The 24,967-nt window shown below is 33.6% G+C and overlaps 1 protein-coding gene across 1 annotated transcript; it reads left to right on the top strand.

Moving 5' to 3' along the window:
- Positions 1–19,902: 19,902 nt before the first annotated feature.
- LOC123656845 lies at positions 19,903–20,831 on the top strand. Its single transcript, XM_045592464.1, has 2 exons — positions 19,903–20,267; positions 20,689–20,831. The coding sequence occupies exons 1-2, from the start codon at positions 19,982–19,984 to the stop codon at positions 20,694–20,696; spliced, it is 294 nt and encodes a 97-aa protein (XP_045448420.1). The 5' UTR covers positions 19,903–19,981; the 3' UTR covers positions 20,697–20,831.
- The last annotated feature ends 4,136 nt before the right edge of the window (positions 20,832–24,967 follow it).

The raw sequence follows: 24,967 nt of genomic DNA on the forward strand, positions 1-24,967 counted from the left end.
TTGTACAAATAAAAACATCCATTCCGAGCGCGAAGCCGCGAACCGTCGGTGTTTTAAGCGCACCATACACGCACGAAATGTACCACAACATCAGAGCGGTTGTTTAAAGCAAATGTAAATTTATTGAGCAATTTTATTTGATATAATCTTTCCCCTCGTAGCTTTTATATCCCAATCGCATTGTAGCGACATCTATCGCGCGACATACAAACTAGAGAAAACTGACGTATCCTACATCGTGCTATCAAAGTTATCAAAGTGATTGAGTATGTATACAAGAACCCGACAATAACCGTTAGGGCCGTAGCCCACCAGACACAACAACCCGTCTGGTTGGAGGATCCTCCCTTTTCAATGGCGGACGAGGGACTCAACACCATGTTCCTCTCGCACCCCCAAAACATATAAGAAATTAGTAGAGTAGGGGAACCCAAATCCTAGTGAGATGGTGAATAGATAAAATAAAATGCAGTAAACATAGTGAAAATATGAGAGGTGAAAGATCGTCATATCTAATCACTTCAGCCTATCGCAATCCACTGCTGGACTTAGGGCTCCACAAGTTCGCGCCAATAATGGCGTGAACCCCTGTGTGTTGCCCATAGTCACCACGCTGGGCAGGCGTGTTGGTGACCGCAGGGCTGGCTTTCTCGCACCGAAGACGCTGAAAGGTCGATCTAGTAGAAATAACAGTCTGTGACCACAACGGAGGAGATATCTAAAAGTATTTTCTAGATATAATCCTCATATATAAAATAAGTACCTATATCTATATAGTTATATGTCTAAATTTCAATAGTAATATAATAGAACTCACGTGTCGTCATTAAACCAAATAAATGTTTAGTTTCCTCTGGTGTATAGTCCGCAAATTCGTTTATATCAAACGTTGCATCTGATTGCTTCGAATTATTCCGGTTGACAAGCATCAAAGTTTTCAGGAATGCCTCATAATGGATCAATTTATCATAACTATTCTTGTAGTGTCTGTTGTAATCAATTATGAACTTCTCAAATAAAGCAGGTGCATTATTTAAATCGTAATGCGGCTTATAAACGCTTGCCGTCGTCGCAACGACAAACAATGTGATACAGCAGATGAACTTAATCATTTTGTTTACTAAGTTGCCCCGCTTGTAACTTATGTTACAATAAGAATCGTTACAAATATTCTGGCCTTATATAGTCCAGTGGCTTATACGCCACATCAAAGCATTAACTATTTAATTTTAAGATTGTGTTTCACGTGTTTTATTAATGTGTTTTTGTAATGGATTTTAAATATTCTTATCATGCTGGACTGCAAAACTAAAATTATTCTTTATTAATTTAGCTTTTAGATGCATTTTGCACTGTCATATTTGTTTCCATTTAAATAAAACTGTTTTTTTTTTCTTCATAGTTCTAAGATTGTAAACAAAAATACGATCCAGCTGATAGTAAGCGCTTGCCGTAGCTTATTGACATCTGAAACACCAGAAGCGTCGCAAACACGTTGCCAAACTTGCCCCCAATCCCTGGAACTCTGGTCGCCTTACTCACCACAGGAACACAATACTGGTTGAGAGTAATGTTATTTAGCTGTGACCTTCTGTAAGGTTGAGGTACTTCCCCAGTAGGCCTGCTCCATATTTTGAGAAAGGTATTTCCTGTTTTAAAGTGGGAAAAAAAAATTTCATACTATGCTGATCTGTGTTAAATTTATTGGTATTTTTTTTCATTTTAAAGGCGTTAAAACATACCGTATGATATGTTTTTATCTTATAGACTAGTGAAATGAAACACTAAGTCAATACTGTTATAAACCTTCTGAAAAGACAATGAAAGTTTGTAAAGATAGATGGATATTTGTAACGCTTTCATCATCATTGGCCTCAATCCGTCTGTTGCAGACGATTTAAACAGTGTCAGCTTGAGTTAATTACACAGCTCTTTTCGTGACTGAATAAGCCGATACGTGAGCGACAGCCTCTGCCACACGCCCAGCAGGTAAACCGGGTGGTATTAGTGTCGGAAGAAGCTTGTTGTTGTCGTCGCGTTCTTCTTGCCGCTAAAGTCTCAAACCAAGCTTGATCGTGTACCTTGCGTACGTCCACAACAACTTTACGCCATCTGTCAGGGTTCTCGACAACTGCTTCCCAGTTTTGGTGGTCGATAAAACCTATTAAAAAATTTATTTTTTATCCCCATGTGGCAAGATGCAATTAGTTTAAATATTACTGTAATACGTATAATACATTTTAGCTTTACATCAAATATTAAAGGTCTGAGTAAAATAAAGCACTGATAAGTTATGTGAGGTATTTTGATATAAAATTTGTAAATGAAAACGACTCATATTATAAAAATTTCGTTCCAGTGGATATTTAATTAAAAATTATGTTTTCCCTTATTTTTTAATAGAGAAAAAAATATTTGGAGGAATATTTTTTCAAATATAAATATTATATTACTTTGACGATCTAATATAATTAACTGAGGTGGGGCACAGTAGCGCCTGCTCAAAATATGGAGCAGTCCGACTTTTTGACACTTAAATAATATAGTTTTCAAGCAATGTTGTGTTACTCTTGATAAGTAAGGTGACTAGAGCTCCAGGGGGAATTGGGGATAGGATCGGCAACGCGTTTGCGATGCTTTTGGTGTTGCAGACGTCTATAAACTACGATAATCGCTTAGACCTAGTAATTTATAAAATAAAAAATATACATACTATGAGAATTAAATACAGTCCCTTAAACATAGAGATATCGAATATTGCAAAATAGTTTTATTTCTTATAACTATTATATATTGCTCTGCGTCTGCCTAGAGGTAAGTTAAAGTGATAATTTCATCTATCTAAAAAGTTACAAAATTCACTCAGGCCATAAAAAACATATTATAATAATTTTACTCATCATCATCATTGGCCTTAGTCCGACTATTGCAGATTATTTAGGCAGTGTCAGACAGACACTGCGTCGCCTCGGACACTCTTCAGGAAAACGCAGAGTTGCCTAAGCTCTGCGCCACCCTCTCAACCTCACTGGCTAGGCCCACAGGAACGACGAGTCGATACGTGTGGAGCCAGTTTGGCTGCAGGAGTCTTTCGCATTTTAGAGCTATGCCACGAATGCTTGACGGAGACCCCATTCCGGGTTTCAAATGAAGTTTTCCTTCTCCAGGACCCAGATGATTTTGAGCCAGGTTTATCCCTCGGTCGCCATTTACGACCCCCACGGGAAAAAAGGGGGTGGTGCTATTCTACGCGGCCACCACACGTTTGCCCATAGTCACCACGCTGGGCAGGCGGGTTGGTGACCGCAGTACTGGCTTTGTCGTACCGAAGACGCTGCTGCCCGTCTTCGGCCTGTGTATTTCAAAGCCAGCAGTTGGATGGTTATCCCGCCATCGGTCGGCTTCTTAAGTTCCAAGGTGGTTGTGGAACCTTGTTATCCCTTAGTCGCCTCTTACGACACCCACGGGAAGAGAGAGGGTGGCTAAATTCTTTAGTGCCGTAGCCACACAGCACAGTATAGTTGTTCTATATTTATTGTCAATTTTATTGGTAACTAGCTGTTCCCTTCCCCTTTTGCTACTATTTTTTTCATTTTTTCTTTTTGGTCGTACCAACTCAGAAACATTTGTGGGCTCATGCACAATACTTTGCTGAAGATCATGACATGATCAAATGCATAGTTTACGATTTCATAAAGGACATACAGACAAACATTCGTTTTTATATATGTAGAATAATAAATAAATAAAATAATAAACGACGACTCTATTTAGGCACCTACACGCATCACTGTAGCACAACGGCTGTCAACGAATTTCTTGTACTGAGAGTTGGCCAGCACAAACGATTAATTATATAGGAACATCTCTTAAAAAATTTAAAAAAATTAGTACTCGATACTATATTGATTAGCCAGCTTTTACTAATTCACTAAACACAGCCATCTTGTCATGTTGAGTTATATTTTTATGTCCATAAAATACCTAGTGTCAAAACTTCGTGTATTCCCCGGGTAGTGTCTCATTCTCTCAGAAATTGGTTTGCACAATAAACGTTTCACTATCTTACCGCTCCTTTGTTCTTAGTATTTGTTCCACGTAGCGTATACTTGTAAAATGAATTGAAACTGCAGTGTGTTGGAACTTATGAAACTTTACAAAATGTAACTACGGTTGAAGATTCTAAAAACAGTTCTCATTAGAACGGAATAATTTTAAATGACACTTGGAAGATTTTTTTAATAAAGAGGGCTTTAATATTCGATTAATGAATTAATGATTATTGTGTGTTCTCAAAGGAATGATTGGAGGTGCTTTTTACTCATCTTCAACTTATTAAATGCGAAAAGAGATCCATTAACACGTTCTCCAGTCGGATCATATGGCTTTTTTTATAGAAGAGGGGGCAAACAGACAATTGGCTTACCTGGTGGTAAGTGAAAAAAACATCCACAAACACCAGCTACATCAGAGGATTAGCAGTTACCGGCCTTTCAAAAAGGAATCATCCAATATATATAGGATCGTCTCCATATCTGGCATGATGATTGGTCAACGGACTTTTTTAGTCATAGAGCGACCGCCTCTCAAGCCAGGATAACCAGCAAACCAGGCGATAATACATCTCATGTAGATGTTTTATCATACAGATCGTTGATATTTATGCAATTATTACGAGATGAAAATAAAGTATAACAAAGCAATGTCGTCTTACGTAGCACTATCTATTCTAAACAATTTTTTAATATCATATCAAAAATCGACCGTTCCAGCGGGGATCGAACCTGCACGACCGTGTCGGTGCTTTAGCCAATTAAGCTATAGAAAAGCCAAATAACAAGGCTATTTACCATAATTTCTTGCAGGATTGCAAATTTGATACCGAAATCCACTATGCAATCGCGGTGTTACCTTATTGATAGCCCTCCATATAAATGAGTACTTTATGTCTTAACCTTCATTTTTCCATTTTAAAATAAAATTTTATTATGTATTTGTGCAGCTGACGTTTTGAATTAAAATTAAAATATAATTTTTTTAAGTATTTTATATATTATATTGTGCTGTGTGGCTACGGCACTAAAGAATTTAGCCACCCCCTCTCTTCCCGTGGGTGTCGTAAGAGGCGACTAAGGGATAACAAGGTTCCACAACCACCTTGGAACTTAAGAAGCCGACCGATGGCGGGATAACCATCCAACTGCTGGCTTTGAAATACACAGGCCGAAGACGGGCAGCAGCGTCTTCGGTGCGACAAAGCCAGTACTGCGATCACCAACCCGCCTGCCCAGCGTGGTGACTATGGGCAAAACACATGAGTTCACGTTATTTTTGGCGTAAACTTGTGGAGGCCTATGTCCAGCAGTGGACTGTATAGGCTGTTATGATGATGATTATGATGAAGTATTTTATGTTGTACCAAGAAAAACGGAAGCATTGGTATTCTAACTGAGGTAGGGTACAGCAGGAATTTCCTGCTCAAAATATGGAGCAGCCCGACTAGTACCTCAACCTTACAGAAGATCACAGCTAAATAATACTGTTTTCAAGCAGAATTGTGTTCCTGTTGGTGAGTGAGGTGACCAGAGCTCCTGGGGCAGATTGGGGATTGGGTCGGCGGGTTGGGTGTTGCAGGCGTCTAAAGGATAATCGATACTCGTATACGATAATCGCTTACCATCAGGTGAGCTGTATACATATTTTACCATGTACCTAGTTGTATAAAATAAATAAACGAATTAAACCGACAAGTATTTGAATTCAAATGCAAAATTAAAATATTTTTTATTTTTATTTATAATCTAAACCAAAATGTTTGCAAAAATATTTTTACAATTTATAGAGTAAATAAAAATGTTAGCAATGTACACAGTACATTATAAAATGAGTCTCTTTTATTGCAGAAAATGAAGAAGAAAATGAAGATGAAGAAGATAAATGACGAAGAACTTTCGGTGTTATCCTTGATTTGGCAACAAATCGAAATTTCGTAACGTCAGGATTGGAAGAAGTATTTACTTATTACATCATTCTTCGCTTGTTTTATTATGTTTAAAATAATATTATTAATCTAAATTACAAATAAGTTACTAATTAATATTTTCCAAATAAAGTATAAATAATTAATTTCTCATATGTCTATTACTGAAAATGACACTATCAGTAGTGTTAGCCAAATTTAGTTAATTAACTTACGTATTTACATAAAACATTCTATAAATAACGTAAGGAAAAATATAAATAAAACATAACAATTGAGTTTGTCCTCAAACCAAAAAAAAACCGACTTCTATTTAGATTGTACAAGTAATAAAATGGGAACATCATCAACGTACACTTCGGCCTGTAACATTCAACTGCTTACCCGACACAAAAACCTATACATGTATATTCAACTTTGTCAAAAATAAACGTACCAATTTGGGTCGACATAAGAAACTAGAGGATAAATTGAATTTGAGCCAGAGGGCAGTATCGGCAAGTTTGATCACCTACAAACATTCTGAGAATCTTGAAAACCCTCGTAAAATGCTCTAAAAATTGAAAGGGTTCGTTTTCAAAAACGACTTAACGACACGGATAGTAGTAAATCTTTCATTAAATGAAAGGAAAAAGTTCCAAACAAATTATGTTTTTACAACTTTAGTTGTAAAAAAACTAGTTTTACGCTTGGAAAAGTTCATTCGATTTTTCATCAGAGTTAGGGTCATCATTATCACCATCACTTCAGCCTATCGCAGTCCACTGCTGGACATAGGCCTCCACAAGTTTACGCCAAAATGGTGTGAACTCATGTGTGTTGCCCATAATCACCACGCTGGGCAGACGGGTTGGTGACGGGTCGGTGACGGGCTGGCTTTGTCGCACCGAAGACGCTGCTGCCCGTCTTCGGCCTGTGTATTTCAAAGCCAGTAGTTGGGTAGTTATCGCGCCATCGGTCGGCTTTTTAAGTTCCAGGGTGGTAGTGGCACTGTGTTATCCCTTAGTCGCCTCTTACGACACCCACGTGAAGAAAGCGGGTGGCTATATTCTTTACTGTCGTAGCCGCAGCTTAGTGTAGTTAGGGTCACCACCGTACTATCATGAAAAATTAAACATACTGTGATAAAAAATATTAAATTTTTAAAACACGAAGCTGTACTTACAATAAAATTGATCACTTTAGCCTTTTAATGGAAATTTGTAATCGTTGCGTACGTCAAAACGATAACAAGTTTGGTGAAATATTACATATTTGTCTCATTGGTAATACAAACGTACCTATGTAGATTGTAAGGAATATACGATCGAATATTTTTATAACTAATAATAGCTGATTAAAGCGTGACTTTGTTCAATTATGAAAATAAATTAAAATCAAATTGTAAGTGGAAATTCGTAATTTTTAAATGAGACTACCATTATTACTTTACGGTTGATTTTAAACTAAGCAAATTTTCATGCATACAGTAACATTGTTCTTACAAAATATTAAAATTCTTTCTTTATGATTACTTAGTTACTGAAACGTAAGTATAGTGAGTATAATAGTGACTAGAATGCACTATTTAACATCTCGAAATAATTTTCAACAATTTATTTTATAGTTTAAACGTTGAAAATTAGGGTAAACAAACAAACATACGCTCTGCTTGAAAGTATCTATATAGCAATGGTAATTATTTAGTGATGTAATTTACTAGCCGCTAATTTATATAGCCGCCGCATTGAAGCAGCGTGGTGGATTAAGCTCTGACTTCTCCTACATGCGGAAAGAGGCCTATGCCCAGCAGTTGGATATTACAGGCTGAAGCGTCAGCGTAATTTAAATAGCGCTGTTATACTGATCCTCTTTATTCTAACGATGTTTACGAAACGGGCGAGTTACATCGTGGACAAAACTAAAAATGAAATCTATTTATTATATTTTATTGTTCGTTGTAGAAGCTAAGGTGGTAAATCATAAGCCGCAATACAACTTGCGCGACGCGCCTGCGTTATTTAAAAAGTACATAATAGATTACAACAAGAACTACAAAGATGACGAAGATAAAGCGGCTCTTTAAATCTAAACCCTATTACTGGGTTTTAAAATAAAAAATTAATTTAAACGAAACTAAATCAATTTTAACAACAAATAAAGTTAAGTTTAAACATGAAATTGATTACTGTTACCATATAATTAACAGGCGTGATTGTTGCAAGTGTAATATCAACTGTAATTTTATAACATAGTTCTGGGCGTCACCGATAACGTTGTATTGTGAAGTTGAATGTTGCTCAATATTTTTTTCCGTATTAAGAAATTAAAATTACAAAATTGTTAATTTATGTATGGTACGTGTTTGCTTATGTATTTTTTGTATATCTATTCAGCTTATTTGAATTTAATTTTACTTTATATAAGCACGAGAATTGTATATAATATGTAAATAAAATAAATAATTTTCAAGCTTTATTATTTATGTCATCAATTTTTTTTTTTCTATTCATAAAGGACAACAAAAAACAAGTAGGATATCACTATTAGTGATAAGACCGTCTTAGCACATTTTTGATCTACAGTATTGATATTTTCTTCAATGTTATTCCGAATGTGCAATAAAATATTAAATTAAAAAATAATTTAAAGTAAAAATGACAAAAACTGTTTATAATCCAATCCTATTTTTAATCTTTGGATCTTTCATTTTAGTCACAAAATTTTAGGTTTAAAGAACTTTATTTTCTCAAGAACATTACAGTTCACTTATGAGTATTGTACATATAGATACTTTATTAAATATGTAACAAACAGTTCGACCGTATTTGTTTAAATAGGTAATGACTCAAAAAAGGGAAAGGTAGCAATAAAGAATCATGTTTATTTATTTGTTTACTACGAGTATTATGAATCATATTGTGAACACGGTTTAGTTTGTTTTTTTGTTTGATTGAAGGTAGTTGATAAATTAATGTGAATGTTTATGAGTGATTTTTTTGTTGTGATTGTATATGTATATATATATTTTTGTTTATTTGTTATATTTATTCATTTGTGTTTTATGTTTATTTATCCATTACATTTTAAGTATAATTTTTTTTTTTTATTTAATTTTTTTATTTTTTTATTTTTTATGTTTATTCATTTATGCTTTATGTTTATTTATACACATTATGTTTCAAGTATATATTTTTTTAATTTACTTTTGTATGTAGAAAGGTTTTCACATATTTTTATTTCATTTGGTAGTTTATTGTACCTCATGACACCATCATATAAAATGTTTCTTTTACCGTACCCTGTTCTTGGTGTAATGAGTTTCAGTTTGTGTGTATTTCTTAAGTTGTGTGTATACTCGCGTTTGATAAAAGCTGTCTGCATGCGGATGTGTCCAGATAAAAATTTTTTTATTAACATGCATATGTTTACAGTGTAAATTTGCTCAAGGTTAAGTATTTTAGTGGTTTTGTATAGCATAGAAGTAGGTGTTAGCTTGGGATATTGGAATAACACTTTAATAGCTTTATTTTGTGCACGTTGTAATGGCATGATATTCGTTTTAGCGGCGCTGCCCCAGACCTCTATTAAATATGTAAGTTTAGATTTTATAAGCGCATTGTACAGCATATATCGTATTTTAGGTGGTATACAAGAAGACATCCTCCGTAGCGCGCCAATGAATTGTGTAAGTTTACTTTTCAGGTGTTCTATGTGGGGTCGCCATGTCAATTTATCGTCCAAAATTAAGCCAAGGTACTTTTCTTGGTGTGATCTACGAAGAATTTCGTCGTTAATACGTAATGATATATCGTCCGGTATTTTTTTATTTTTTGCACTGAAAATCATGTAAGAACTTTTCTTTTCGTTAACTGTTAGTAGATTACATTGACACCAAATGCTGTATTGGCGTAGATCTTGCTGTGCTTGTTTGACCAATTCTGTTAGGTTCTTTCCGAAGTAAAAAAGACATGTATCGTCAGCATATAGTGTAATATGTCCAGTTAGATTGATATTAGTTACATTATTGACGTAAATTAGAAATAATAATGGTCCTATTACGGATCCCTGGGGAATATCGCAGGTTAAACGTTGGGGATTGCTTGTGTAGCTTGGTGTACCGATTTTAACAACTTGTGTTCGAGTTTCTAAGTATGATTGAAATATGTCGTAAGCAGGTCCGGATAACCCTAAATTTTTTAACTTAGCTAACAGTAAGGAGTGACTAACGGTATCGAAAGCTTTCTGAAGGTCGATGAAGATACCCAGACAAAAGTTTTTTTTATCAATCTCTGTATTTATTTTCGTTATTAAATCAATTACTGCTGATACCGTTCCGGATTTTTGACGGGAACCGTATTGTTGCGTAGAAAGGAAACTTAAACTCTCCAAGTGTGCCATCAGGCGCCTATATATGACACTTTCAAAAACTTTTGAAATCACAGGCAGCACAGAAATCGGACGATAGTTACCCGGATCAGTTTTTGGTCCGGATTTGTATATCGGAGTTATTTTTGCTATTTTCAAACTATTAGGAAAAGTTCCTGTAGCCAAACATTTATTTATACAATCTGTTAAATTTTTTACTATAAGGTCACATATGCAGATAAGTGATTTTGTGCTGATGCCGTCGATACCTGTACTACACGATTTGTCTAAACTTTTAATGATATTTTTTACTTCTTTAATGGTGCAAGGTTCAAAATGTGTTATTATATGTTCGGGTTCTTCATTTAGGTAAGTCATAGTGTTAATAAATTCATTTGGATGATATTTTGGTATTTTTTGAGCCAGTTCAGAGCCGATTGATGAAAAAAATATATTAAATTTTTCGCATATATCATTGCCATTGTTAATTGTTTTACCTGATACAATCAAGGTAGGAAGATATGAGTAATTTTTAATTTTATTGTTAGCTAACGTATTAATTAAACTCCAAAGCTTTTTTGAGTCATTATTACAATTTTTAAAGGAATTATAATAAAATTCTTGTTTTGTGTTTCTAATTAATTTGTGTAAGTTATTTCTTTCGGTTAAAAATTGACGTTTTAATGTTTCGTTTGTAGGATTGCCTTTAAGTTTCCTCCATAGATGATTTCTTCTGTATATTCCATTAGTAATATTTCTGTTAATCCAATCCTTCTGGGGTAAATTTAATATTTTTACTTTTTTTATTTTATTTGTTTTTATTTTTTCCAATATATAAGATTCTAAAGTAGTGTAGTTGTGATCTTCATTATTTAGTATATTTTTCTTCATACTTTCATATAATGATATGTAGTTTATTGCTTCATATGATGTCCGTTGTAAGGGATTGTGTCCATGCTTAAGTAGTTCCACATATATTTGTTTGTGATCAGATAGCGGCGAGTCAATAATTGATAGATGAAATTTCTCATTATGGATATTTGAGCAAATATGATCTAATATAGTTTTGGTTGTTGTTGTCTCTCGAGTACAATATTTGATGTCTATTTTATTCAGTATGTCATAGCCAGTTGTTTGTAACATCTCTTTGTAGTATAAAGTTTCGCTGGTTTCGCTTAATAAATCAATATTAAAATCTCCAAAGACGATACTTCGTTTCTTATTTTCCAATTGCATGGTATATTTATCAAGGAAAGTATACAAATGTTTTCTTCCTGGATTGTAAACACCTGTTGTGCACCAATATTAATAGAATATTTTCTCAGGTAAATCCATAGATAATGTACGTCGTCGTCGCAAATATCTTCCAGGATGTCATATTGTAGGCTGTTATGGATAAAAATAGAAACACCTCCACCTCTCTTGTCCAAGCGATAATTGTAAATATGTTTATAATTAGGTAAGCTAAAAGATTTGGCATCTGATTCGTTTCTTATCCATGTTTCTGTTAATATTATTAAATGAATTACATTCTGTACAGCACTCAAAATACATTTCAATTCATCAAACTTTCCAGATTTGCACAAACTGCGTATATTTGTATAATAAAAAGTTAAACTTGACTTCTGTGTGGGTAGGTCTTTATAATCATTACATAGAAAGTGTGTATTTTCTTGAGATTTTATTGGTTGAATATCTACAACTGAGCTCCGTTTTTTGACTGCTTTTTCACAATTTTAGGGACATTTTTAATATATTTTATGGTTAAATCTAAGTCTTTTAATAAATAAAGCTGTTAAACAATAATTTTCCTGTCTCAAAAAATTTGTCCAATATTTTTTTTCTCCTTATTCGCCACATTTCAATTACCTGCAAAATAAGAAAGTATAAAAAACAAAATAATTGTGTTGGTTCTGAAAAATAATCGCTTACTATCAGGTGAATCGTACGTTGCCAACCTAGTTATATATAAAATAAAATAATATATATACCGCACATTGTAGCCAGGCATATAATTTATGACATATAATTACATGCACAGCTGGCTATATCTCGCTCCGGATCTGGAGCAACCTAACTAAGAAGTACCTCAAGCTTACAGAAGATCGCAACTAAATATTACTACTCTCAAGTATGCAGTGCGTAGCGTTCATCAAATTATAAAATGTTATTACTTCAAAATTAAATGAAACAGTAAATATATATACAACAACACAACATATATATATATATATATATATATATATTTTCTGTTAAAAGACATGTGGCTGTTACCGACCACTCTCAGTCGATCAGCGTGACAAATTGAGATCCAGCTCATCTCCTTTGTAGGAGATAGCGTCTTTGTATAGCAGTGAAATGTGCAGACGGTGACATTACAATAGTGATTTAATTATTAGCTAGCTGCTTGCACTCGAATTCAATTATGTACTGTAGAGAAATAAAAGAAATTTGAAACAAAACAAACCTCAGACTTTTTACGCAAGTACAAGGTGACGAATAAATAAATGTAACTAAAAACATACGTAACAAAAGTCACGTTCCACTGCTGGGCATAAGCCGCTTTCTCCGATTAGAATAGTTGGAGCATAATCCACACACTACTCTAATGCGAGTTTGCGGCAGGCGTCTGTGATAACACCCGGAATCTACACTATAACAGTCTCTCCACCGTGCTCTCCGAGGTATTACCGAGGTATACAACGATAGACACCCACACCGGAATATAATATTAGTGCGAACCGCCAAACACAAATATGCACCTCGAATAGAATCGAAACCGCAATCCCTGGCGTTTAAGCGCTGACCCACACACTACTGTATCAATTGTGCTTGTCATCACTTCAAACCATCTATGATCAATAAACTAAAGTAGCAATTAACAAATTAATCGGATGAAATATTTCCTTAACGTAGAGCACAATATTTTTAAAATTCGTCCTGTGTTATAAATATAAACGGTTTTCATTCATGGACTAACAAATAAAGTTTGCAATTTAATAGCAAATTATTAAGAAAACAAAATAACAAACAATATTTTGAAGTAAAACTTTTTACGTACAACTTGACTTGGGAAATAAGATGGTATAATTGTGTTTGCTGGCAAACGAAGAAAAACCGACTTCAATTATATCGACAAGTAATACAACGTAGTTAGACGAAATAATAGTCAAGTAAATACGCATTATCAAAGATAAATAAATAATCTAATAATAACTCTAAATGTCCTCTCTTCCCGTGGGTGTCGTAAGAGGCGACTAAGGGATAACAAGGTTCCACAACCATCTTGGAACTTAAGAAGCCGACCGATGGCGGGATAACCATCCAACTGCTGGCTTTGAAATACACAGGCCGAAGACGGGCAGCAGCGTTTTCGGTGCGACAAAGCCAATACTGCGGTCACCAACCCGCCTGCCCAGCGTGGTGACTATGGGCAAAACACATGAGTTCACGTTATTTTTGGCGTAAACTTGTGGAGGCCTATGTCCAGCAGTGGACTGTATAGGCTGTAATGATGATGATGATGATGACTCTAAATGTTGTAATAATAATTTTTGCTTCGCGTATTAATATATAGAAGACAGCAGATACCATTGAAATCCAAAAACTAAATGACGATGTCTTAAAGTACTCCTCGAATTTATTGATAGTTTGAGAGAAAGCATGCTTGTACTTGTACTGTGTGGCTACGGTACTAAAGAATTTAGCCACCCCCTCTCTTCCCGTGGGTGTCGTAAGAGGCGACTAAGGGATAACACAGTTCCACTACCACATTGGAACTTAAAAAGCCGACCGGTGGCGGGATAACCATCCAACTACTAGCTTTGAAATACACAGGCCGAAGACGGGCAGCAGCGTCTTCGGTGCGACAAAGCCAGCACTGCGGTCACCAACCCGCCTGCGCAGCGTGGTGACTATGGGCAAAACACATGAGTTCACGCTATTTTTGGCGTAAACTTATGGAGGCCTATGTCCAGCAGTGGACTGTGATAGGCTGTAATGATGATGATGATGATGATGATGCTTTCTCGTTAAATTTTTCTTAATACATAAATAATTAATAATTAAAATTGTCTGTTCCATTAATTAGAGTAATCATCAATACATATAATAAAAATATAAATGTAATATGTTTGTAAACGCTAATCTCAGAAGCGGCTTATCCGATTTAGATGCAGTTATTGTTTATATATTTTAGAAATCTTCACTTAACATTTAGTGTTAGTTTCATGTCAATCGGTTCAAAAATAAAAAAGTTATGTTATTTTGAACATGTAAATACCCAAACGACGGTATTAACTATTATATCCAAAATAAACCAAAAGATCTAAAATATGCTGTCCAAGGTCCACGCGGTCCACTATTCCACTAATCCACTATTCCACACGGACGAAACCGCGGGCACAGCTAGTAATATATAAATAGTACAATATATGACAACTGCAATTTTAAGTAATTAATTACCTTTTTCACACATAAAATGTCATATTTAAGTTGTATTTTTATGACCTCCTGTTATATCCTTATCCATTGTTTTGTTTTGAAATAATTTAAAATAAATTATTGTGAATATCCTCCGCGCCGTACTTACGTTGACATTTATCTATGACCTTGTGCATGTTATCGATTATTACTCAGGGCAATAAAATATAAAATTTAAATCCATATAAATAAAACTATACAATTTGAAAAAAAATGTTTTAATAAAAAAAGTTATTTTTTTAACATCTGTTACAAATTCATTTTATTCGGTAATTTTATATTTAATGAATTTTTAGTAATAAGTAAATATTAAATTCCTAATGTAGATGAAAAGGCTTTACAACTAAATAATTAGCGGTAACCTGATTTCAAGGATGGAGTCGCACGAATATGAATATCCTTCATAATTACAATAAGACGGGGTACGAGATGTCTGAAGGGAGGCGAGGCATTAGTCTGACGTAATGAAGTAATTAGTTTTTATTACATATGGAAGTCATTTTCCATGATTAAAATTTATTTATTTTGAAGTAGAGAGAAACGTAATTATGAAAATACTTTCTTATTTTTTTATTTACATATTCGACATAAAAAATGATACATTTTGAAGGGCAGACACTTCAAATAATGTTTTTTTGACAATTAAGTTTTAAATTCCAAATTGTTAATTATGTTAAAGAAAGAAAAAAGTGTTTTTTAATATACGGAATAAAAATAACAGCTCATAAATTGACTAGTTTTTCAGAAAAACTACATGTTTCATTTTCACCTATTTTCACTTATCAAATCATCATTATATCTACCATTGATTATATATATATATATATATATATATATATATATATATATAATTATATATTCAATCATACTATTTATACAGTGTACTATCCTGGTATTTACGCGCTACGCTTCAGCCTGTTATATCCCACTTCTGGGCATAGGCCTCTTTCCCCATGTAGGAGAAAGATCAGAGTTTAATCAACCACGCTGCTCCAATGCAGGTTGGCGGATATCCTGAAATGGTAAAATTAATTTCGTACCTTTTCATAACCAACTATATTCTATAATCATGACGCATACAATTTTTAATAATATTTGTTTAAAAATATAAAATATCGTAAGAAATCTTTTACGACTGTCACCTAAACAGTCATGGTCCCTATTACGTACACATACGTTGTATGCTTAAACAATATTACGCAAGCATTTACGCATTTAGATACTAACTAAAATAATTCTTATTTACAAACTCGAAATGGATTTATATCAAAAAAAATCCTTATTATTTTTCGTTACACTCAAAAAGATGTAAAAAAGGTCCTTATATACGTATAGTTGTTATTATAACACATAAGTAATCATCATCATCAACATTTTACAACAGCCCAGCTGCCCTCCTCAAGTCATCGGTCCATCTGGCTGGAGGGAGTCCAACAGTACATTTGCCAAACAATGTCTTCTACATAAGTAAAGCAACAATTAAATAATAATAATTAGATTTTGACTAGCCCGTTAACGCAGTTTGTAGTGACCCCGCTTTCTGCTCCGGTGGTTGTGGGTTCGATTCCCACCCCGAGTCTGGATGTAATATAAATATTTATTTATATATTTATTATTTATATTTTAATCGAAAAAAATGTAGCTATACCAGTCGTCTGTTACCTATAACACAAGCATTAAGTTGCTTACCATAGGAACAGACAACCGTGTGTGTCTGTTGTAAATGTAGATTTAGAATTATGGTAAAGTTAACAATGTACATTCCTTACTTATCTTTTATCAGTAAGACGAAACTGAAACAGTCATATCCTACAGGAGCAATTGAGTTTTAAGCGTGTATCATCATTATTTCTAAGCAATACAGGCAATTTCATAATATTCAATAATAGTGCATTATAACTTCTCTTTGAAGTTGGGCTGTGGAAATCAGGACGATGGCCGGGTCCAATTTACTACGAAATTATACCTGGCTTGATGACATAGCCCGTTCGTTATCTTAATTATAAAGTTAACGATTTTGTGTCAAATTTTCAATTAAAGATATAACTAAATTACTGTATTCGTTACTGATATGCTGATGGAATGTTTTGCCTAGTGTGTGTTTTAAATTTGGAATATTTAACAAACAAAAACCCAATAAACGTATATTTTAATTGTATAACTTTAATTATACAAATACAATCAAAAGTGATCAATCAATAAATTATTACATTAAAATTGATATAATAACGAAATATTACAGAAGGATAGCAGTTTAGCAAACTGGTTTAGTAGATAATTGTAGTATAAGCACTTTGATATATAGCTTATAAGTAAGAGCATTGTATCTGTCTAAGTAATAAGTTTGGTAACGTGAACTACTAACTGAACCTGTTAACTAGCAGTAGTTCTCTAATATACAGAAGATGAAACATTTGGCGCCGGCGGCACGAATCAAGTTCCGAAGTAAAACTTCACGAAGCCGTTGTCTGCGAACGGAGCCCCGCAGAAGCGATAATGTAGACGTCGGTGAGAACATTTAATTTACTTGAAATTGAGGCTGCGATGGATGGTTTAGAGTTGGCGCGGGGAAATAGTAATGAACCAGAAACCGTCTAGTGGACGGATGTCACGGACTGATCTGCAGTGACCTTTTTACTAGATAATCTTGAGAGAAATAATTAAATTTCAACTCGAACTGAACTTTCTGTCAGAACGTGGTCTGCGTTTTAAACCTCGAATGAAAACTTGGGATATTAATTTAGGAGTTTCGGGTTTTCGTTGCGATTATAACATTACTAATTATGTCGTATACATATCATGTGTTTATATAGTAGTACTTTTTAACCGACTTCCAAAAAAGGAGAAAGTTCTCAATTCGATTGTATTTTTTTTTATGTATGTTAATTCAGAATTTTTAACTGAGTGGACCGATTTCGATAATAAAAAATAATCGAAAGTTAGTGCTTGCGATTTGGTCCCTTTTAAATTTATTTGAGATCCTACCACTACTTTTCGAGTTATATCTAATAATGTGTTTTTACTTGACTATTTTTTCGTCGACCTAATTTGTATTGTTGTACTTTTTACTGGGTGTACCGATTTTGATAATTTTTAATTAAATCGAAAGCTGATGTTTATTATGTGATCACATTTAAATTTAATCGAGATTTGATGACAACTTTTTGAGTAATCTTTGATAACGCGTAGTTACTTGACTATTTTTTCGTCGATCTACGTTGTATTACTTGTCGATGTAATTGAAGTCGGTTTTTTTTCGTTTGCGAGCAAACACAATTATTAAATTTATTCTCATTTAATCGGTAATAATTGTATTAGTCTGCCAGCGAAAAAAACCGACAACGACAAGCAATACAAGGTAGCTAGATAGTCGAAAAAATAATCAATTAAACACACATTATTAGGAATAATTCAAAAAGTACTCATCAGATCTTAATCAAATTTAAATGGAACCCCATGACAAGACCAGCTTTACACCCTATAACAAGCTATGTCGAATAAAAACGAAAGAAAAAAAATTACTGTTCAATATCTGATGCATATCATATCGGACGTATCCCTTACCTCTTTGAGAATGTCAGAATACGTTTAACACTCAATGTTGGTCAATAAACGTATCTATTTGTATCGAAACAAGCGGTGAGAGTACAGTGAACTTGGGCTTGGGGTTAGGATCGACAACTTTGATCGCTGACGACAATTTGAAGGATGTGTGTTTCATCTCGTAAAATGTTCTTAAACTCATATGTTGATTCCATCCAGTGAGATATATTATGGAATAGGTTCAATAATATTCTATTCTTGTATGTATGTACTAATGTATGTTTGTATGTATCTATGTATCTAGTGATAGTAGTGTGATATACTTTATTGTGTGCATATTTTTAATACATTTTTGGTTTTTTTCCTTGGTTTCTTTCTTGGATTGACTCTTAGAGAACTCTATTAAATATAAGTTCGCCTTCACCAACTTATTTTGTTACCATTATTTGTTGAATTGTTTAGCGAAATAAAAAATATGCCACTCTTTGACGTCAACATTAAATAATATAAATCAACACCTTTTTGAATCTTGACTAACTTAATTAGTATTTTATATGGAATGCATACATTTTAGAATTTTTTTTTCAGTATATTTTCATTAAATAATAGCTATTGACTTCCACCATATAACATTATGCACAGTAAATAAGTGGGTCTCATTTGAACATAATGTAATTATTGATTGGTTATGCGATAAAAACCTCCGCATAATTATGTAAGTTATTGGTCTAAAGTAGGTACACATCGTTAATTTCGAATAAAACAGTTAATCACCTTTATTTATCTACGTATGTACAAATGTTCAAAAAAAAGAAGTAACAAAAGAAAATTAAAAGGAATTATTTAAAATTGTCTGTTACTAGATGCACCAAGTGGTTACCTGCAAACATTTCTAACCCTTAGGACATTTCATCATTACAGCCTATACAGTCCACTGCTGGACATAGGCCTCCACAAGCTCACGCCAAAAATAACGTGAACTTAGGTATGTGTTTTGCCCATAGTCACCACGCTGGGCAGGCGGGTTAGTGACCGCAGGGCTGGCTTTGTCGCACCGAAGACGCTGCTGCCCGTCTTCGGCCTGTGAATTTCAAAGCCAGCAGTTGGATGGTTATCCCGCCACCGGTCGGCTTTTTAAGTTCCAAGGTGGTAGTAGAACTGTGTTATCTCTTAGTTAGTCGTACGACACCCACGGGAAGAGAGGGGGTGGCTATATTCTTTAGTACCGTAGCCACACAGTACAGTACACAGTACTTAGGACATTTATTATTTTTAAATTTTTAGCCTACACACCAATCTTAAAATAGATATTTGTCGTGGTCTGGGAATTTGTGCTTGTATATTGTGTGTGTTCCGGACCCTTAATGCAGGAGAAAATGTTACTGGCGGCCGTTGAATGTGAAGCATTTATTTATTTCTTTTTACCTTACAAAAAAAAATCTATTTATTCTAAGCGAATATAAATAAGCATAACAAATGCTTGCCTCATTAGTGTGGTCAATATATTTATCAAGAAATTTATTAGCATCAGATTTACAGTATATATAGATGGAATGTCGCTGGCGATGCTCATTATTACTACTCACCTTGAGTGCTAACCGGTTGAGTCACGAGGGGATAACACAAACGATGAGGTCTATCAGTTTCATTTTGTTACTCGTAGTAGTCGCTATGGCGAGCGGCAACGGACCGCAGTACGATTTGAACGACGCTCCCGCGTTGTTCGAAAAATTCATAAAAGACTATAACAGGAACTATAAAGATGAGGCTGATAAGGCTGTCCACTATGAGGCGTTTGTGAAAACTCTGAAAAAAGTAAACGAAGCGAATGCGAAGCAGTCATCTGCGACGTTTGACATAAACAAGTTTGCGGACTACACTCCGGAGGAATCGAAAAATCTCTTCGGACTTAAGAGTAAGTTGCTTAGTGCCGAAATAATTTAAAGTATTTGCCAATTTTTCGTTGTTTTTTTTTTTTTTTAATTACTGAACCGCTTAAAACAGAATATTCAGTTTTCAAAACGTTCTGACCTTACCTTGACTTACCTTTTTCTCTATATCATTATAAAATAATAAAAAAAATCAACGATTAGGCCTATAGGTTTACATTATTTTGTTTTTCATTATAATTTGGGACAATAATTTGTTTGTGGTAAGTTTATGAGGCTATAATGTGATACAAATATTATTTATTTTTGTTGGCTTTGAATTCAAGGTTTAGGAATTTTACCAACAGTTTTATGACGACACTTTTAGTGACTTAATATTACGTGATTATTACGTATATATTGAATATTTCTAACAATATTATTAAGCTTTTGTTTTCATTTTTGCAGGAGATTAAAAGGATGGGTGAAGAAGAGAAGAGTAGAAGATTGAAATAACGTTTATTTAGGCCTAGTAATGTATATATATCCTGACCAAAAATATATCCTTAATTTTTAATGATATTTGAATTGAAATAAATTTTAATATAACATTACTTCTTTTCCTGCATCAAGTTCGTTAGAATTATTCCATTAGATAAAAAAATATATGTGATGGTACGATTCCATTCCTCATAACAGTTATAACATCTATTCTTCCCCGAACTTCAACCAAAATTACTATACTATTTATAGCAATGTAATAATTATAACGCTAGAGAGAAAAATCTTTGCATCCTAACATAATGTTATCGGTACGGTCAGTGCCGTTAATATAATGTCCGATAAAATCCACGTAAACAACTGACGCATAACACGTATCTAACAAATGCCAGTTATTTATATAAAATAAAAAATAAATATAAGTTATTCAAGAGATTTATAGTTTAAATTAACGGATAATGCAATTGAAATATATTTATTGTTAAAAAAGAATTATATTACGAAAATTATTCGAAAACGGGATATTAACCATGTTTATTATTTTCGCTTTTCGCAATAGAAGATAAGATAAATTTTCATAATAGAAGTGACCATCTTAATCTAAAATCTTATAAAGAATTATATTGTTACTTAAATAGTAGAAATAAGAGGTAATAATAATCACAAAAATCTTAAAGTATACTTATTAATAGGCTCCAACGACTTTCATGAAATTTAGTATATAGGTTTTGGGGGCGATAAATCAATAAAGCTAGAACTCATTTTTAGAAAATGTCTTTTTATCCCTATTTAGGCCATGAAAAATGGCTACAATGTCGTTAGAATACGAAGGTAAATTTTGAAATTGTCAACAAAATTGTAATAGCTCGGGTGGGAAAACGACCGGTCGGATACGACTGAGAAGACCATGGTTCAAATCTTCAGGCTGATTATTATTATTATTATTTTGATATTTTATATTTATTTACATTTTTTATTATTATCGGTAAAATCGAAAAACATTATTTATATTTTATAAATATGTAATTCGTATTTAAATATGATTTCCAAAAAACACGATTTACTAAAAATACCGAGCTAAGCTCGGTGACCCAGGTACTTGGTATTTAATAATAATAGTAATTCGTCGTAATCGTAACGTAGTATAATTTGCATTTCGTAAAATTTAAACGATAAAAATGAATTAAATCATAAAATAATCGTAATAATAATAACTAGGTATATCGTAAGAAACTACAATAGCCATCTTATTTCATTGTTATTTACATTTAATGAGTATTTCTATAGTAAATCTCTATTTAAAATCTTTAACTGTGATAGGGCACAGCAGACCTCAAATCTGGAGCAGCTCGACTGGGGAAGTACCTCGACCTTAAAAGACCATAAGTAAATAATACTATTTCATGTTGTGTGTTTTTGTGCTGAGTAAGGCGACCAGTTAATCGAATAAAAAGCTCTTGGGGGAAATTTAGGTGTAAGGTCGGCAACGCTCTTGCATTGCTTCTATAGTTGCTGGCGTCTATAAGCTACGATAATCGCTCACCATCGGACGAGCTGTCGTTTGCTTACCGACCTAGTTGTATTAAAAAAATCTCTAACATCCCTTATATATGTTGCCCTGTTTTACGTTTTTGATTAACATTACCATTGTTTGAACAATGAATAATGTATTGTGATAAAAATTATCTCATGATGACAGTTCGAATCGTTACAATGTAATACGCTCGTAAAGGGCACACATTTGAATAATCGAACGATGATGATTATTTGGAATAAACATTATTTTTACACATTAATAGTTTTATACTTCAAGCATTTGCTATATGTGTGATGCGCATTAAAACTTTTTTTTAAAATATACAACTAATACTGCAAACAAGCGTATGGTTTTTTACTGCTGTTCTCAGTTGTTCTTATATATTATTTAAATACGCATGTAGCGTTTTGTTTATAATTTACTCGTACTATATTACTTATGAGGGTTATGAGTAACGATCGCTATTAAGTATATATATATATAGTACTGATGTAGGGCATAGCAGGATACCTGCTTAAAATATTAAACAGTCCGGGGGTAGTACATCGAGCATACAGAAAATCACAGCTAAATAACACTGTTTTCAAGCAGTGTTGTGTTCCTGTTGGTGAGTAAGGTGACCAGAGCTCCTGGGATAATTGGGGATAAGGTCGGCAACGCGCTTGCGATGCTTCAGGTACACACGTCTATAACATTACACACACGTCACACACGTTACAGACGTCTATAAGCTACGGTAATCGCTTATCATCAGGTGTACAGTACACAAAAGTACCTGTGTTGACAGCCAGGACCGGTTCAGTCCAACTCAGTTCATTACCCACACATTATACTTTTTCATACAACTAGGTCGGCAAACAACCGTACGACTCACTTGATGGTAAGCGTTAACCATAGCGTATTAAGTATATGCTGGTAAGACTGTATTCCGCCGCTCTGGTGCAATACTGTGTATCTCGTTGAGGCACCTAAACAAGAGCGTTTGCAGGTTCGATTACTGCACGAGATGGATATTTGTATTTGTACGATTGTCTCTTTCCAGTCTCGGCTGACCACCATCCGAAACAAATCCGCCAAGCCGAAGTGGAACAGCGCGGTGGATTAAGCTACCATACTTCTACATTGAGAAAGAGGCTTATGCCAAGCAGTGAGATATTACAAGCTCAATCAAAGCATAAAAAATATATTCGTGACATACAAAGTCTTTTTCCGTCTACTAAATGTGTAGAAACAAAACTAACATACATTTTGTGTTAAGTACAAATATGAATTCACACTGAAACTATAATTGAATTAAACTAGCAACGCTATCGTGACAGGAGGTAGAATAATATTATTAATGTGAAATGGTTTCGATAAATACGTAGACAAACGATTTATAAGCGTTTCAATAATTTTGTTAAAACGCTATGTATTGTGCCATCTATTTAGCATACAAGTGTAACTGTATTTTTATTTATGTCGAAATAAGACATGTAATTATTAATATTATTTTTAATTATGCAAATTTATATCAACTTTAAACTATAATGCTGAACCTTTAGTGTCTATTAACGATTACCTTAACAAAATAAATAATTGTGTTTGCTGGCAAACGAAAAAATCCGACTTCAATTACATCGACAAGTAATACAACGTAGGTAGACGAAAAATTAGTCAAGTACGCATTATCGAGAGTATGCATTATAGGGGCAACTGTCATATTTGACAAAGTATTTTTCGTATAGGGGGGGGGGGATTTGTTAGCCATTTTTGTAAAAAAAAATACGGTACTTATCGCGATTGTCATTTTGAATCTCCCTTTATTTCGATGACATTGTAGGCGCTGTGGCAGGGTCACATTAACCGTAAAAGTTAAAACACTAATACAAAAATAAACAATAAAAAAATAAAGTAACTGTTAACTAATTATGATTAGTTTAATTATTAAGAGTTTTTATTTCATAAAAAATAGTATAAAAACACAATACATCTGAAATTTTAATATTGGGTCGTGATGGGGGTACATGCGTGTGTTACCCGTTGTAGTATTACTTCCGTTGGGCAGAGTATAAGTTTAAGAAGTTGTCATTTTTCTTATTTTTTTTTGTGACTAAAATTTTCAGTTTAAATAACATTACATTCGTTTATCGTATCCGTAAATTAAAACATATAGGTACTTATTTTCACTGTTTTTTCTAACTAAAATACGTTACTATGAAATTGGTAAATAACTAATTTAATTAACAGGAAGAACACGCTAGGAAACAATTGAATATATCTTTCGACTTTCGTTAGTCTTTACTTTTCTACAAAGAGGGTACTTAGATTTTTTTTTTTTTTTTGTATTATCAACCATAACTTGGTGAGGTTCATTTGTAGAACTTCGCGTTTGTCGCTAATACAACCGCAATCTTACAACTGTGCAAATTGTTTCATTGATTTTTTTTAACTGAAGCTGAAACGGATTGCTACCGGTATTGTTATTTTAGGAATATTATTGTTAGTTGATTTGATTGACATGATATTGTTATTTTTTTCAAAATGTTGAGTTTTTGACGTTCGTTCAGTGTGTGTAATCAATCACCTTGTGGTGAATTAAAGAAATACAAAATTTTTAAAGATCCTTTTTCTGTATATTTTTGAGTGTATAACATTATAAACTTTATTCAATATCACTAATATTAATACAACTTGCGTACAATATACATATTTTTAACAAATAATAAT

Source organism: Melitaea cinxia, chromosome 10 (genome assembly GCF_905220565.1).
Source record: "Melitaea cinxia chromosome 10, ilMelCinx1.1, whole genome shotgun sequence".
In the NCBI taxonomy this organism is placed as follows: domain Eukaryota; kingdom Metazoa; phylum Arthropoda; class Insecta; order Lepidoptera; family Nymphalidae; genus Melitaea; species Melitaea cinxia.

What these genes read in the sequence shown, in the direction of transcription:
- LOC123656845 (XM_045592464.1), top strand. Translation starts at nt 19,982, where the DNA reads ATGAGGTCTATCAGTTTCATTTTGTTACTCGTAGTAGTCGCTATGGCG.